Source organism: Paramormyrops kingsleyae, chromosome 3 (genome assembly GCF_048594095.1).
Source record: "Paramormyrops kingsleyae isolate MSU_618 chromosome 3, PKINGS_0.4, whole genome shotgun sequence".
Taxonomy (NCBI): domain Eukaryota; kingdom Metazoa; phylum Chordata; class Actinopteri; order Osteoglossiformes; family Mormyridae; genus Paramormyrops; species Paramormyrops kingsleyae.
This window is the reverse complement of record NC_132799.1, coordinates 12,535,054-12,551,364: the sequence shown is the minus strand read 5'-3', so window position 1 is coordinate 12,551,364 and position 16,311 is coordinate 12,535,054. Positions and strand designations below refer to the sequence as shown.

General features: G+C 40.8%; 1 protein-coding gene across 8 annotated transcripts; it reads right to left on the bottom strand.

Moving 5' to 3' along the window:
* Positions 1-265: 265 nt before the first annotated feature.
* Positions 266-8,564, bottom strand: zdhhc16a (zDHHC palmitoyltransferase 16a). Of its 8 annotated transcripts, none has more exons than XM_023824128.1 (14): positions 8,465-8,563; positions 8,204-8,259; positions 6,798-6,877; positions 6,073-6,147; positions 5,732-5,977; positions 5,460-5,654; positions 4,998-5,086; positions 4,838-4,866; positions 4,196-4,329; positions 3,667-3,762; positions 2,415-2,500; positions 2,099-2,222; positions 884-954; positions 266-804 (listed from the first exon to the last, which is right to left on the bottom strand). In XM_023824128.1, exons 5-14 carry the CDS (start codon positions 5,936-5,938, stop codon positions 702-704), a joined length of 1,134 nt encoding a protein of 377 aa, XP_023679896.1. In that variant the 5' UTR covers positions 5,939-5,977; positions 6,073-6,147; positions 6,798-6,877; positions 8,204-8,259; positions 8,465-8,563; the 3' UTR covers positions 266-701. The 8 variants fall into 8 exon arrangements, with proteins under 8 accessions (XP_023679896.1, XP_072565724.1, XP_023679900.1 ...); XM_072709623.1 differs by having other exon boundaries at positions 8,385-8,512; XM_023824132.2 differs by lacking the exon at positions 6,798-6,877 and having other exon boundaries at positions 6,073-6,110; positions 8,465-8,564.
* Positions 8,565-16,311: the final 7,747 nt, after the last annotated feature.

The following is a 16,311-nucleotide window of genomic DNA, read 5'->3' as shown; positions in this document are numbered from 1 at the left end:
AAAACTTCCCTGCTAATGATAAAAGTGTTTAAATAGGAGGCTGATCTGCTTCTACTAACACAGCAGATCAGATTCCCTGACCCCTTTAATATCTTACCCAATCATCGCCACCATCTGAAAGACACATTCTCATCTATACCCTGGGTCCTTTCTGAAGCCGCTTTGGAATATCTTAATCTTTTGTAGTGTATTCTGCTGGTGCCGTTTAATCCCTACATATGGGACTGTGCAGTACAAAAACAAAAAATATAACAGTGATAAAAAATTATGGAAAAAAACATTTAATTGGATCAAATACAGATCAAATACAAATAACCAGTGAAGAGAACAGTGCTCCTCATGTTCCTGCATGTGATCCTTTAATGTGCCAGTAGGAGGTGCCAACGCACCACAGTAAACAGTCACTCAGCCTCTTCTTCCTGATGACTAGGAAGCTCTTACCCACTCTCTGGCAAAGCCTCTTGGGAACTCAACGGCATGAAGCTCCCCACTAGGCCTCCAGCAAAGATGGAAGTAGACGGGTGATCAACGTCTACAGTGCTACGCATTTAGATGCGCAAGGAAAGCCCCACTCCTGAATGGAGGCCCACTGGTGCCCCTACTGGTGAGGCAAGGCAGTACAGGCTCTGCAGTTACTACCGTCTTCCCAAAGGCGATTCTGAAGGGCCAAAGAGCTGGGCATGTTTAGCACGTGTCTGTGCTCAGACCTCAATCGGGTCCTTCCTGTGCAGAGAGAGCTCCCAGGTGAGTCCATCGCCATATGGCGGGTGGCTGGAGGGCAGCAGTACACGTGTCAGCCAATGGCTGCAAGAGAGAACAGCGAGTCACTCACAGCACCTGGAACAGGCCTCCTTCCAGAGTTACTGAAGATACCGGGGCTCACCTCCTCTTCTCTACACCAAAGAACACCTTCCAGTTGGTCAGTCTGCCATAATTAAATGGATTTTTGAAAGCCTGTGGAGAAGCAACATAAACGTAGGTGTTTCTTAATATGTGTACTTGACCGTATTGTGTTCTCGTGTACCCATTTTACGTTATCTTACATTGCCAAAGACCAGTTCCAATACTGAAGAACAGAAGTACAGAGTATGGTAAAAATCCCCCAATGTCGTTCTTGCCCCATCCCAAATATCAAGGATACATCGGTTGCATCCTCGCCGAACGAGACCAATCCCATGATTCATTGTGGCCCAAATTCATTCCTGGAAGGCAAGCTAGCAAGACCGGTCTTGGTATTAAGAAACACCCACGGGTGCATTTCCCATGATGATACCTCTTAGCATCTTACGTAGACTCTAAAGATATAAGTTACGAAAGGCATTGCTTTTCCTATGTTTCCCAAACAGTCTCTTAAGAGACTGCTTAATGGAGAACTTCTTAAGTGTGACCTTAATAGGCACCAGAACACCGGATTGGTTGATTTCAATGGCTGGTGAATTGATTAGTCCCTCCTTGCAGCAACTGCTTGACTGCCGCATGAGAGAAAGTGGCGTTCTTTTTAAATAAAACGCTGCATGAATTCTTCAAAATACTGCATTAATCAGAACTGGGGAGAAGCTAAAAATAAAATGCAAAATTAACAAATTGAATCATCTAACTGTAAATAAGATTTTCGCCGACTAGGTTCACAAACCTGCCTCCCCTGATTGTAGTATCACCATTTTATTTTTGCTTCTTCTATAAAACACCTGCGTGCACCAATATGTGTGCATATCATTGATTTAGGGACAAGCAATGGTCCAATAGCAGAAAGAAAAGCTGCATTACTGTCTTAACATAAGAGAATGTACTGTGTGCTTCAGTATTGACTACTAAGGACTATTCCAGTGTGCTTTTTGGGGAAAATATATTAGATATATATATATATAAATGAACCAAAGTTCTGATATACTGTGACTTGGGCATATTTAGTGAGGTCTATGCATTCCAGGGGCATCAGAAATAGGGGAACGTCGGAACATTAAGAGACAACTTAAGGTAGAACTTAAGAATGACATAGCATTAAGGAGGTTTCGGGAAACGCACTCCATGTCTTTTCCTTTGGAAACGTGTATCGTGTATGTTTACAATAACTGTGAAACCCAGACACCTACCCTACCTTGCCATTTTTGTGCAAGCGTCGAATCTCTTTGTTGTTGATGTGCCTCTCGATGCTGGTCTCACCACGAGAGATCAGAATAGCATGCCACAGTGTGAGGCCCCCTAGGGCTAGCGCCACCGTACTGCAGGGAGGACAGATGACGAAAATTCACACACACACACACACACACACACACACAGCGTATTAAGATGTTGACAGTTCTCAGCAGTTGTATCTGTCTTATTTCTTGAACAATGAACTGCTTTAATTCCAACCTTTTCATTTAAGCTGTTTGTTTGCGTTGAATAAGCAGGATCTTGTAGAAATGACTCACCTTGTTAGCACCCACATATAAATGACGCTCTTGTGAAACATCCTGTCCTTAAAGGTAAAAGGTGGAGGTGGAGTCTTATGATAGCTCTAGAAAAATAAATAAGAATTATGCAGCCAATATACACAATTGTGTCTTCCCATATTTGGCCCGATGGACGCCTTTTGGAGCAGAACAGTCTGGGTGGTATATGGGTGTATAAGCTGGTGTTCCAGTGGACATAGTTAAGCCATTAAATGGAGAAATTTCAACAAGTAAAAAGGGACAAGTTTAAACTGATATCATTTTAAACCACGTACCAACTGAAGACTCTCTTCGACTGCATTAAAATGTATTTTTACCTGTTAGAAACCTGTTCAATATTTAGCCTATGCAATTTATATAATCATTCTATAACCTAGACTTCACAGGATTCATGAATCATTTTGTTCTGATATTTTGTCGTTTTACTTTACTAACACTGACTGATTACAGCACACCTGTGATCTACACGTACAAGTAAAAGTACATTAAAGGTAATGCGGATAACCAGCCTATACAGAGTGACAGCGACACTGAGAAACACAAACATACATTAAACGTTTACACTACTGGCAGTACAGGAGGAGTCTTCCTTTACTATAACTGTGATATAACTCTAAATAGTACTGGCAGTACAAAGTAAGGTCACCAAAGCGATCCAGTGTGTTCACTGGTTTCTGACGATGACATCCTGCCAAATCCAGAAAACAGGGCAGCCCTCACAACAGTGGACACATACTCCACATACCGACTCCTCCTAACACGCCATGGTGAACGTTTCCACATGGACACAGAATACAGGTCACGACCAGTGAGATGCAGAGGGGGTCACATTGACATAGACGGCAACTCAAAGCAGTCATACTTGGGGACGAACACATGCTTGGATGACCCCGAAATGCTGAATGACAGGGACAGCCTTCTGTCCAACATGGACAACATGGAACAGGCAAATAAAACAAACATGCAATTATCTCCATTTGGGATGACACCTTCACCTTCTCAAATAAAGATCATGTTTTTTTTTAAAAAAAAACAAAAAAAAAACACCAAATACAGGTATCCTATAAAAGCTTTCTTCCTATCTTTCCCCTCAACTTCATTTGGTCAAGCCAATTTAGGTGGACAGAATGGACAAGTGTAGTGGTGAGGTTGAGCAGATGAATCAAATTCTTCTGGAGTATAAACGCCGAATGGGATTACTGAGCAGTGGACTGCCGGGCCTCTGTAATACCTGCCCAGGTGCAGATCCAGGAGGTAGGATACCAAGAAGCCACCCAACCCCCGTCACAGGCACCCCCTGCGGCTCCACGTCCAAGCTCTTCAAGTGCTAGTGGCACAACGTGAACACAACGTAAAGAATCGTTTAACAGCAGCACTTTTAGGGATCTCTCAGTGCCGAGTGTGGACAGAGGGCGTTGTGATGCTACACTGCAAAGGAGATGAATGTGGAACTGCCTGTTTACATCTTAGCGCTCTAAGTTACCCAAGTAAAGCATTTCACAATCACACATCTAAGAATAGTTCAGCTAGGTGTATGTAGGAGTTGAATGCTGTCTAGACCGAAGTCTGTGAATGTGCAACTGAGTTTAAACCTGCTGAAGGGATGATGTTTTTGTGGTTGCTGTGATTAAGTTCCATAGTAGATGGTATTTAGCCTTGAAAAAGGCTTTTAGATTAGATGTACTTCATTGATCCCGGGTGTTTTTGAATCTCTAAGGTAAATCCACAGCTCTTCTCCACATCATGCTTAGTCAACTCACCTGTATGGCCCTGTAAGCATCCAAGAACAGGTGGCGTCCACTAATGCTGCAGTACATACAGCCCAGGGTCATGAAGAGGCAAAAGGAGAAGAAGTAGCGGTGGTTGAAGTGGCCCACGCAGTTGTTCAGCCAGGCTGAAAGTGTTGCGTTCAATTTAAGAAAGAAACAGGGAATCCCCTGGCAACAGTCTGTCCACATGATAGTTAATGGGAGCAGTGGAATGTGCATCTGGCGCTTTCTGACCAGCATTCTCCTGGTCTGTTCAAAATGGCACTATCTGTGTGAGTTACACTGCTTGTTATGTAGTTGAATTTTGACACCATGCAAGCAGCTAGGGCTATATTCACAGCAAAACCTGTGTTACATATAAAAGTTTATAATTATTAAAAAAATAAAACAACCTCAGAAAGTAACAACTTTATATACACAAACATAAATAATAGGATTAGCCGTTTAAATATGGTACCTGACATTGGTTTTATTTAAAAGAAAATCTAGAACCACCTCTGGTATTGCCTTGATAAAAACTTGACTGGAAGACAGATTTTTACACTGCTTGTACGGATGAAAGCAGGTAATGAAGTTATCAAGATTTGGTTGTTATTGTGAGCAAGCCTTTAAGCATTTCCAGGAAAAGGATACGGCAATGATGATCCATCTTCAGAATACATCTGTAGAAGAACGGGAATTTGACAAATTTGACCACATCTATACATACACACACACACACACATTAATCTTGCTTTTAACAACATGCTAACACTTCATTCTGTGGGTAAAATTACAGCAAAAATACAGCTACCTGTTGCAGATGCTGCAGTGGTGAGTTCTGGCTGGCTTTGGAATTATACACTTCTTGCAGACAGACACTGCTGGGATGTCAGATTTTACCTGAAAACATTGACATTTGCTTTTTTTAGCTACTGCTATTAATCCAAAGAGGTACAATTCAGAAAGCTTGGACCACCTGGAGGAAATTGGGTTAAGGGCTTTGCTCAAGGCCCAACAGTGAAATCACTCAGCTGATCTTTCAATCACAGGCACATCTGCCTACCCTGTAGAGCAGGGCTCTCCAACTCCAGTCCTGGAGAGCTTCTGCCAAGTAGGTTTTCTATACTACCTGGCTTCTGATGAGTCACACCTGTTCTCAGGTAAATACCAGGAACAGGTGTGGCTCATCAGAAGCCAAGTAGAATAGAAAACCTACTGTATTGTAGCTCTCCAGGACTGGAGTTGGAGTCCCCATGCAAAATTAATGTTATACCTGTGGAGGGTGCCCGGGGGATGTCTTTGTGGCCTTGTAGTAGTGGAAGACGATCATCACCAGGTTCCAGTGGCCATAGCAGATATGCCACACAATCCAGGCAATGGGGTAGGTGTCCAGCACCATGGGCAGAAGGCAGAAGTAGGCGATAATGAGGATGGAGCTGGTGAGAACCACCACCAGACACACAAAGACCTGGACCAAAGACGGGACAAAATTACAAACACAGAAACACGTGGATGGCAAAATGCGTGATTGAGGTCGACACTGACCATGCCAAACCAGCGAGTAAGATGGTCCACGATCCAAAACACAGGTTCAAAAAGGGAATCCATGACCACATCGGTGTTTGTGAGGGTGTTGAAGTACAGGGACCTGAGCACTAGCCTGCTGTAACTCCACAGATCCCGGAGGCCTGTAGGCAGCCTTAGCCGGCCTCGCCTGGGGCACAGCCGGAAGCAGCGCAGGAACAAGCGCATGGTGCTGGAGGACAGCAGTGTCAAGCGCTGAATTCCCCTCTGAAACAAACCAAATGCAGAATGTGGTTCTCCTTAAGATTTCATTACAACATGTAAAGCACCACGGTCTCAGGAACATGATCAAAATTTCTCACCTACAAGACAGCAGTGTCAAACCCCATGCCAAGGTAACCTAGAACCAAGTGCCGGTGGAGAAAAATCAACATTTCCTGAAAGGGAATATTAAATTGAGAATTATACAGATGCTTTCCTGGTTTGACTAGAATATAAGCAATTCTGTATATCTTCTCTGCTTTTTGTAAGCCTGTTAGGGTGCAAGGAAACGTGTTCCATATTATCACCTCAAACAGAATAAGAGCTCCAACAAAGTCAACATCATTTGAGTCAATATCCCAAAAGACTGAATCCTTTTGGCATAAAAAAGCTTTTTGATAAGATCCCCAAAAACTTTGGAGGATCTTTACCAGATATTGCTGGAGATACTGATTAGCTATATAAAGGCTGAGACAAGACAAAGAACCTGGGTCCCATTAGATTAAACACAGAGATGGGCAATTGGTGGCATAATATAGATGCATGCAAAATACTGTGTGCATTGTAGATGCCTGTTTCAGTCCCATAAGCCACAATATACGGAGCATTGAGGTAACTAGTTTTCCCTCCTATTTTTTTCAAGCCCTCCTGTATCTTAGCCAACATGGCCTCGACTCTCCTATCTGGAGCAAGCCGCTCAGACCTTGATGGGATTGTGGACTACACTGCTCTTCATCTGCCAGCTGGAAGCACATATGACTATCATCCAGCTCAAAGTGTCAGCAAATACTGGCTGGATCCAGGTCTCCAAATGGGGACACCATACAGATAGCTGTCCTGGGATGTTCCGTCACCAAGAGTGGAAGGGCTCAGACCCTCTGGGTCTTCTTCCCATCTTCCATCATACTGTGGGGGACGGAAGGACAAACCGCTGAGCAGTTTGTCAGACACACTGTAACCGACAACAAGCCACCATGCCGATCACTGCAGGTCACTTGGAAAACTACCTCCCACAATATATGAGGAATATACATGCTTCCTGACTCACAATCTATTTTTTTGCACAAAGATACTGGGATCTAGATAGTTGTAAAACCCATTCAGCCTTGCTGCCCTAGAAAAAGTACTTTTCTGTCCTGCAGTTTTTTTCCTGAAAACACCCAGAAAGCTTTTTCCGGATTAACGCAATAAGCCTCCAAAACACACAGGCCACTCCATCCAGCCATTACAGCACCAATGCCATCACTATTCTGCATTAATCTTCACAAAATCCTGACCAATCTCCCCTCTGTCGTCCATAAAAATGGACATCAGAGCTCAATGCACACCCTACAAGACAACAGGACCCATCTCAGTGCCAGAAAATGTGTTTAGTATGAAATTAATATTGGCAAACTGCAATATCAAGTGGACACGTTTATTCTACCGTCCACTTTTTTCACCATTTTTATTTTCAATATAATTTGAAATATTTCTTATTCCCCGAATTATCACGACTTTTTAAAGTAAATTTATAATACTTGAGTCTCATCTCTCTCCTTCCAAGGAATCTCGAATAGTTCACTGATATTTGGCTTTATAATAAATTATAGCTGTATTTATACATCAGAGTACCCACGATTTAACCTGGAATGAGCTCTGAGCCCTAAAACGATTGACTTATTGTTCATTTATCATATTAAAAAAAAAAATTAAAATTAGAAAACCAAAACACAGGCTATTAAGACAGTATAAGAGTTTGTTTCGGAATTCTATCACGAAGACGTAATTCCATACTGCCTGTAGAAAGCAGGTGGATTATTTTCTGCATCTCTTTTAATCAAACCATTCCAGCTGGTACTGACCTGACTGCCTGCATTCCTGTAAAACAATGGAATAAGGGTGTAACGCCTAGGAAAGACCTATATTCGTTGAATGGTGAGAGAAACAGCTACTTTCTCACTTTTTAGACTGCAAATCCTATCATACATGTTTTCCCATAACGATAGACTCACCATACGTAGATTTTTGATAAACGTTTTCCGAAGCACTGCATTAAAGAAAGATGCTTATATACATCACAAATCCCAGTATAGTTAAAAAGAAATAAGGTTGTCATTTTATATCTGATGCTTTGTGGAAAAAAATAGACTTCACTTCTCATCGTAACGATACCATCCGCTCAGGTCAATCGCCACTGTCAGTGATCAGACAGTTACTGTTCGGTGTAATACCGAGAGAAGAGGTACTCACTCGCTTCCGAGGGGACTCCGGCAGTCGGAAAGCAGCTGCTCAGGTCATGACAGTGCCTGTGAAGGGTTGCATCCAGCAGATTGCGACAAACAGTAATCAAAGACCGGCAGAAACCTCGATATTACAGTAAGGCGTATGTCCAAGCTACAATGTTTTGGACAAAATAAACAATTAAACCCACTTCTACTAAAATTCGTATTCTGGGGAGAAGAGTTCTGCTTCAATAAATAATAATACTATAAAACAAACCAAGGAACTAACCGTACTACACCATGCCAACACGATCAGCCCTGATCAGACGAGCAGACAAGGTGCAACGGGAAGTAACGTATGGGCGCAGGGGCTTCTGGGGAATGAAGTGCTGAACTTGCAGGCTATCCCACTAGAGCACATCTGTGAAGATGTGGTATGTCACCGTATGTGGTCGGCGACCAGTATGATTTAAACACGATATGCCGCAGCATATGAAAACATCAATGTAAATTCCTAGGGAATAGCGCCACTACTATATACTCATGCCATTAAGGTTATTGTTATAATAGGTGATCAGAATCATATCTATATGGCACTACATGTATGTGGGGAAGATAATGAAATAAGAATGCTTGCTTCTGTAACCGGGAACTGGGACTGATTTTGAATGAACTAGACAGGGGGTCTGAATTGATTTTTATTATGAAACAGGGAAGCTGTCAGCCTGATGTCTTAATTACTGACATTTGTCATTGACATGCGTCTCATGGAGAGCTAGATGGCGTAGGCGAAAAGAAGCATTCTAATGTAGGCTTACCTAGACTCGTACTTGTGCAAATGTTATTAAAGTACGATTTCATTTAATTTTCTTAAGGACAACTGTATCTGTCTGTTTACACTGTCGGCGATCCGCTGCCAACAAGCCTTTCTACGGTGTCACTCTTCGATTTTGTACTTTTGAATTCTTCGTATTTCCCAGTAATAGTTCTCTGTTACGTTGCAGTGAAACACTGGCTGCGCCCCAACCCTTGTAAAAAATAGTATAACAAAGTATATTAATAATGTGCTACAACTAAAAGTGTAATAAAAATATATTTTCTGAGTGTATTTTTTTCACTCATTTTGTATACTGTGTTTTAGTGTAATATCTATGGCTAAATGTAAATGTGCTTTAGTGTACTTAGGCATAACTGAATTAAAGTATACTTGTTTACTAGTACAGTTTGTTGTATTCTGTGTATATTTTAAAAAGTATATCAACGAAGTATATCAACGAACTTAAGCATACTTGAACTGAAGTATACTTGTTTGTAAGTGCAGTTTGTTGTGCATTTTTTTGTATATTTTTCAAAAATATATTTTAAAAAATGATTTTAAATATATTAAAGGATTTACCAGTCAAAAGTCTGGACACACCTACCCATAGAAACGGTTATTTGTACTATTCTCTGAATTTCAGAAGAATTATAAAAGACATCAAAACTATGAAATAACCAAAAAAGTATTAAACGAAATAACAGTAATTTGTTGGGGGCAGCTCTATGGTTGGAACTCCGAAGGCTGCTGGTTCAAATTCCTGGGTCGGCAAAGTGATGCCACCACAGGGCCCCTGAGCAAGGCCCTTAACCCCTGTGGCTCCAGGGACTGAGGTGGCCTCCTGGGGTACATTTCCAGTTGCCCTGAAGGAGATCCCACATGTACGCTGAGCACTCATTGGCGGCTTTTCTTTTACTCTCTGGTCAAACTCCTCCAAAACCATTTGTAATGGGTTTAGTTTAAGAAAGTGGGCCCAGTCATGTGACATGACACTATCACTCTCCTTTGTAGGTGGCTTACTGTGTCCAAACTTTTGACTGGTACTGTTTTTATTAATAATTATACTTGATGTTTCACAATATATTAACTAACATACTCTGTACCACAATATATTTTAAACTATGATTTTAACATATTAAGTAAATGTATTTCTATCCATGGGGCGGCATGGTGCTGCAGTGGTTGGCGCTGTTGCCTCACACCTCTGGGACCCGGCTTCAAGTCTCTGCTTGGGTTGCATGTGTGTGGAGTTTGCATGTTCTCCCCGTGTCGTCATGGGGTTTCCTCCGGGTACTCCGGTTTCCCCCCACAGTCCAAAGACATGCTGAGGCTGATTGGAGTTCCTAAATTGCCCTTAGGTGTGCGAGTGAATGGTGTGCGTGTGCCCTGCGATGGGCTGGCCCCCTGTCCAGGGTTGTTCCCTGCCTCGTGCCCATTGCTTCCGGGATAGGCTCCGGACCCCCCGCGACCCAGTAGGATAAGCGGGTTGGAAAACTTATCCATCTGGGAAGCTGGAGCCAATCCCCGCATCATCGGGCGAGAGGCGGAGTACACCCCGGGCAGGTCGCCAGTCCACCACAGAAATGTATTTCTAAAGTATACTTTTGAAGTTTCATTACAATGTACTGTACTGTAATGCACTGTTAAGATATAGCTTAAAAATTATGGGAGTAATGTACTTTTTACTTTTTAAATCTTACCATGCTATCAAAACATTTTAAAATATTTTAGAATTTTTATTACCTTGGTGTACCCGTGAAAATGTTTTCGCTGTTATCAAAATTCTATTTTACCCTGATGTGTACCTTTGGTTCTTGATCTTAACCAGTGTCAAACCTCCCTCTGAGTGTTCTTATTTCACTTCACCATATCTAACCCTAACCGTAACCCTGAGGGTACCGATCTGCACTAATACCTGTACGTTTTCGTTTAGTAAGGCAAAATGTTTCTTCCGATTTAGCCTTCCGTCCGCACTACCGAGGATCTTTTTCCCAGAAGTGGGAGAAATTTTTCAGCGCTATCCGACAACCAATCTTTCTGTAAATGCATTAGTGTGGACACTAATAAAGGTTAAAAAAAAATGTTACGCCTGCATCAGTAGGAAGAGAGTGAGACGTGTAGGGTCTACATTTCTGGATCATTTTGTTGTTGCTGTGATGGTTCATTTTATGTAGTCCAGTACTGTGATATTTCGCTTTTGTTAAATAAAATACGCGCATTTACTTTAAACACATGGTTGTAGGTGAGATTAAATCAACAGTCAATCTTTTATTAAAACAACTTTATTAGTAATCAAAGTCAAAATAAATTATTCAAAACATATACTTCGCCACTTATAGAATTATACAAATGACACATTGTGCTCGAGCTACAACAAACAAAATGTGTAAATAAAAGTATATATATATATATATACACATACATACATACACACACACACACACACACACACACACACACGAACACACACACACACACACACACATTAACACCCACTCATATGCAGACAAAAACAAAGTGGACGTTTGCGATACGTGTTATATCACAGCTGGAAGAGCAGCATGGAGGTGATACAGAAATTCAAATTTGCTATTTAATATTTTATGTCAAAGTACAAAGCACCGTGCTTATTAAAGACAAATGTGATGGAAAATTTACACAAATCATCATCTCCTCCCTAAGTTCAGATCCTTACCCGCAAAGAACTGAGTAAGACAGTTGCAGCGAAGGTCCTGCGTTTTGGAGGTTTGTTTTCCTTTGATGGAACTAATTCTTCAGTGAATTTGACTTGTTTTTACACAGACCTCAACAGACCTAGAATATGAGAACATAAGAAATTTACAAACGAGAGGGATGACAGCTCTTTTTGCACCCTCCAAAAGAGAAGGCTATGGTTGAAAGTAGGCTGACCACCTAATCCATGTCAGGGGGACACTATGAGCTAGGACAGGATTTGCAAACTACTATTTCAAATGAAAAGACCTGGATTAAACTTTAGCACTGAGTTCTTGCTGTGTGCTGATTGGTCAGTCTCCTATAATCATGCATGTGTCAATAATGTTAATGTGAAACAGCCGAATGAGTCTTTCAATCAAGGAAACAAACATGTAAAAGCACAAGAATAACTGAACTAATTAGCCAAACACAGGAGCCTTTTATTTTGAAGTTTCCAGTCAGGTGGTAGGTGGTATGTTTTTGTCTTAATATAGTTGCCAAATGTGGTGTAGACATGAAAAGTGGTAGAAGCAATTAAGATTCCTTCTGCGTCACCATTACGCAGTAGCTCCTTCAGTGATGTCCACCCTTCAGCTGCAGCATCAAAATCAGCAGAAAGAGTAAGAACACGCAGGTGATTCAAGTCAAGAAATAACTATCCAGGACACTATACCGAATTGAAGTGACACTGGGGCAATCACAGATCATACCCTATTCACCCAAAATTGTATGCTGTAGTGTTTGGGGCAGATCAGCCATACTGGAGGATTGAGTTCCAAAAAAAAAATGTTTGATCGTTTTTCAAGAACAATAATGTCCACTTTTGCTCAAGAGTTGGCCGTTGTGATTTTCAGAAAAGAAAGTCCTTTGGATCCTGAAAAGGTTAATGCACTCATCAGTATGTATGAATATGTTAAAGGAAAACTTCTGTATTTTTCAGTACACACTTTATGAAAATGTACTTCCCATTGTCTTGTAAATGTTTACCATAAGCCTATTTATTATTTTATTGTTGATCAAAATAAAGAGAAACATTGCATGTGTAGGATCACACATGCACATATCACAGGGCCTAAATTCCAGGTGGCCTGATGAGACAAGGCCGAGCCTGGTACGAGAGGCACCAAAGGGGGGTTACACACATAAACACACACACACAGATATCAAGGGAGGCCAGCACTCCAACTTTTATTGCCCAAAGATTTAGGGACCTACAGACAAGCAGAGTGGACTTCACGGACAGGGGTCCCTCGACTTGGCACACAACCCCCTCCCCATACATTCTGCCTTACATTTCACTCACCCAACAGACAAACACCCTAAAGGAAGTTTCATTTAAGTTTGGCTTTTGTATACCCTGTATATTGATTTACTCACGACTACTAGTCTCAATATACAGATAGGTTATGTTTGTATGTGTCCTTAGACAATCTCAGTGTTTTGTGTGCCACCCTTATAACCATGTTCACGGAGTATCACCTATTTCACCCCTTTGCACTTGAACACATATAAATTTAAATAAATAGATAGGTATAGCTACCATTGTATAGATGTTCTCATGGTTATACCAGAAGAATCTGGAAAGTGAATGTAACCAATGTGTCCTAACTAGAGTCTTCTTTGTTAAAACCCCCCTTCTCTTCCAACATTCCTTTGTGGTCCTTATCTGATCTTGGTGGACGGTTACCAAGTTTCTTTGTTTCTACCATGCTATGTTAAAAGAACTGAATTAAGGTGTATTTTATCCATTCTGGAGAAGATGAATTGGCATAAGCCACACCAAACAAAATATGTTGTTTCCAGATGTGCAACTTATATTGATATTACTACAAACTAACGGCCACGCCTATCTATGGATAAGATGTGCTGTTTGTAATATGAATATTTGATGTAATATCTGCACAAAGTGTAACATCTGTTGAGGTGCAACCCAAAACACCTGTATCCTATACTGATGTGAATGAGTCACATAGATGAAATAATTAATTGTTTAATCAATTAATGCAGATGGTATGAGGTATGTACCTGTGAAGCTGGTATGGCATGTTTGGTATCAAACTGATTGTTAATCACCCCTGATTCCGAATCTGGTCAGTGATTACCATAAAAGTGGATGTATCAAAAGTTATAACAGCTTAATGAAAATCATCAGTAAAGGTAGAATCAGGCGGGCCATAAATCCCAAAAGGACTGATACAGACCCCCTTGGGGTCTGTATCAGCCATTGGGCCAGGAGTCGAATTCCTGGTCATCCCTATTCATGAACTTTAGACCATAAAAATCTAGCACCTCAGAACAAAGGTGCGCAGAGAACAACCAGCAGCAGCGCAGAGAACACCCAGCAGCCGTACAGAAAAGACCATCATCCCGGGAGACGAGAAGCCCACCAGAAACCCTCCGGTGAAGGCCCAGCTGAACAGAGAACAGCACCCAAGACAAAGCCTCACCAGGAGAGAGAATCCAAAGGGGCTCCACTCCACTGCTTCAAACGCCGCGCCTTCCTGAGTGCCATCGGCTCAGCAGCTCTGCCATCCACTGCCAAGACCCCCCCCCCCACTCTTCAACCAAGTAAACCAACTTCCTTTCATTCTTACAACTTAAGCTGTTCTGTTAACCTGCTATAAGACTTTAGGGTTGTGTTTCCACAAACTGTGCTTGCTTTGCAGAACAGTATTTCCCATTTAAGGTTATTCATTTAAATCCGGTCATTGCATTTTCATAATTACATTGTTTGTTTTATTCCGTTATTTCGTGTTTGTTGTTGTGTTAGGTGTAATGTCTGTCTTATGTTAGTTGTAGTGTTAGCTAGGAATAAATGCATGTCTTTTACACAACTTTAGCCTCCGTCATTGAGTGTCTCATAATAAGTTCCTGCCTTTGTGCAATCTTGCTACACGCTCTGAACCTCAAACTCGCCTGAAACATCACCAAGCTCTCTCTCATCGGCTGTGAGGGGGGCTTCGCTACCCATTGTTCACATTACCTGGTGACGCAGCTCGGTGGACGAGCCTTCTAACCCAGGTTACTAAGTGATACTGGTAATTAGTGAATGCCATTTAAGTCTCACATTAACAGACTCACGGGGATACCGCAAAAGAGTTTGGAGGAGCCGACCATTCGGCATAACAATTGATTAATAATCGGCATTAAATAATAATTAATTAAACTTTAATTAATTCAAACATATTGGTGGAGAATATTAAAATTTATTTGAGCTATTAATTCCTACACATGCTTAAATGATCTGTTTGGACTGTAAAATCCTTATGATTCAAAGATGTGTTCACTAGAAGTTTTGAAATAAATAATTGTAAATGATGGGAAACAACAATTTTGATAATCCTGAACTTTAAATTTAAACCAGTTAAATATGTAATTTATGAGGGATAGTTTTTCTAAATGAATCAGTTCATTCAGATCCTGAATCCTCAGATTCAACTCCTCAACTGGTCATTAAAAATCTTTTGGCATAGATCACGTATCATCAAGCCTTCACTTTTATTGAGAGTTGTTTCAACATCATTGCTGATTACTTCTGTACCAATTACCATTTTGTTTTCCAGACACAATTTCCTGGTATATCTCCATCAGAAATCAGGACCACCTTAAGACGCAACAATGAAGGCTACTGTAAGAGCACAATGAAGCCTGGTGCTGATAAAGATGCCTGTTTGAGTGAGACAGAGTGTAACTGGATAAGGAAGGACATCGGGCAGGGATGACACACAGACATGGAATACAAGACAACAAACAAAAATTGAGATTAAGGTAAACAAAACTACAGGCAGAAGGTTCTTGAAGGTCCAGAGAGGGAGTATGATGGTTAAATTAGGTTAGATATGTTAGTTCAGTGACCGTTAATTCATTGATGTTATGCTTGTTATACCCAGTAAAAATTTCTGTGTTAAACAGCTAAAGTGTTTATTGGGTTCTTACAGTATTCATTTGAAACCAGTTGCACTCATAAACACTGTAGGTGTTCATTCAACACTGGGGGTTAAATATGTAATTTATGATATACATTGGACAATTAATTAAGTAACTGGAACAAAGTTCTAAAAATTAGAAGGGATTCCACAATTTTGGCCACTACTGTAATTAAAATCACCACGGTAATTTTAATGCACTGTTATTTTAATAAACAAGCACAAAAGTTATGAATATTCCCAACATCTTATTTTTCAGGTGTATACATGCAGTGAATGTCCTTGGCTAGTGAGTCTGTTCATAGCTGACAGCTGGTTAACGTAACCATCATCCAGTAGGAAAAATTTGCCAGCAGCATACAGACAAATAGGGAGCACTCTGTGTTGTACATTATAATTTTGACAAAAAAAGACCATGAATTTGATGAGTGATTAAGTTTATCATGACACATTAACATACTATTTATGTCTTCTAGTGTACTGAAGTACTCAAGCATTACTATTAGAAATACACGGTTTAAAAGTATGGTTTGAGCACATTTCTTATAAATACATCTTGTATGAATAATAGCATACTCCTGTCCTATTTAAGTCATGTAAGTGCATTTTTAGAAGTCTTTCAGTGACCTTAAAATGTAACACACAGGTTGTATTTAAATATATACCTTTTTAACATAT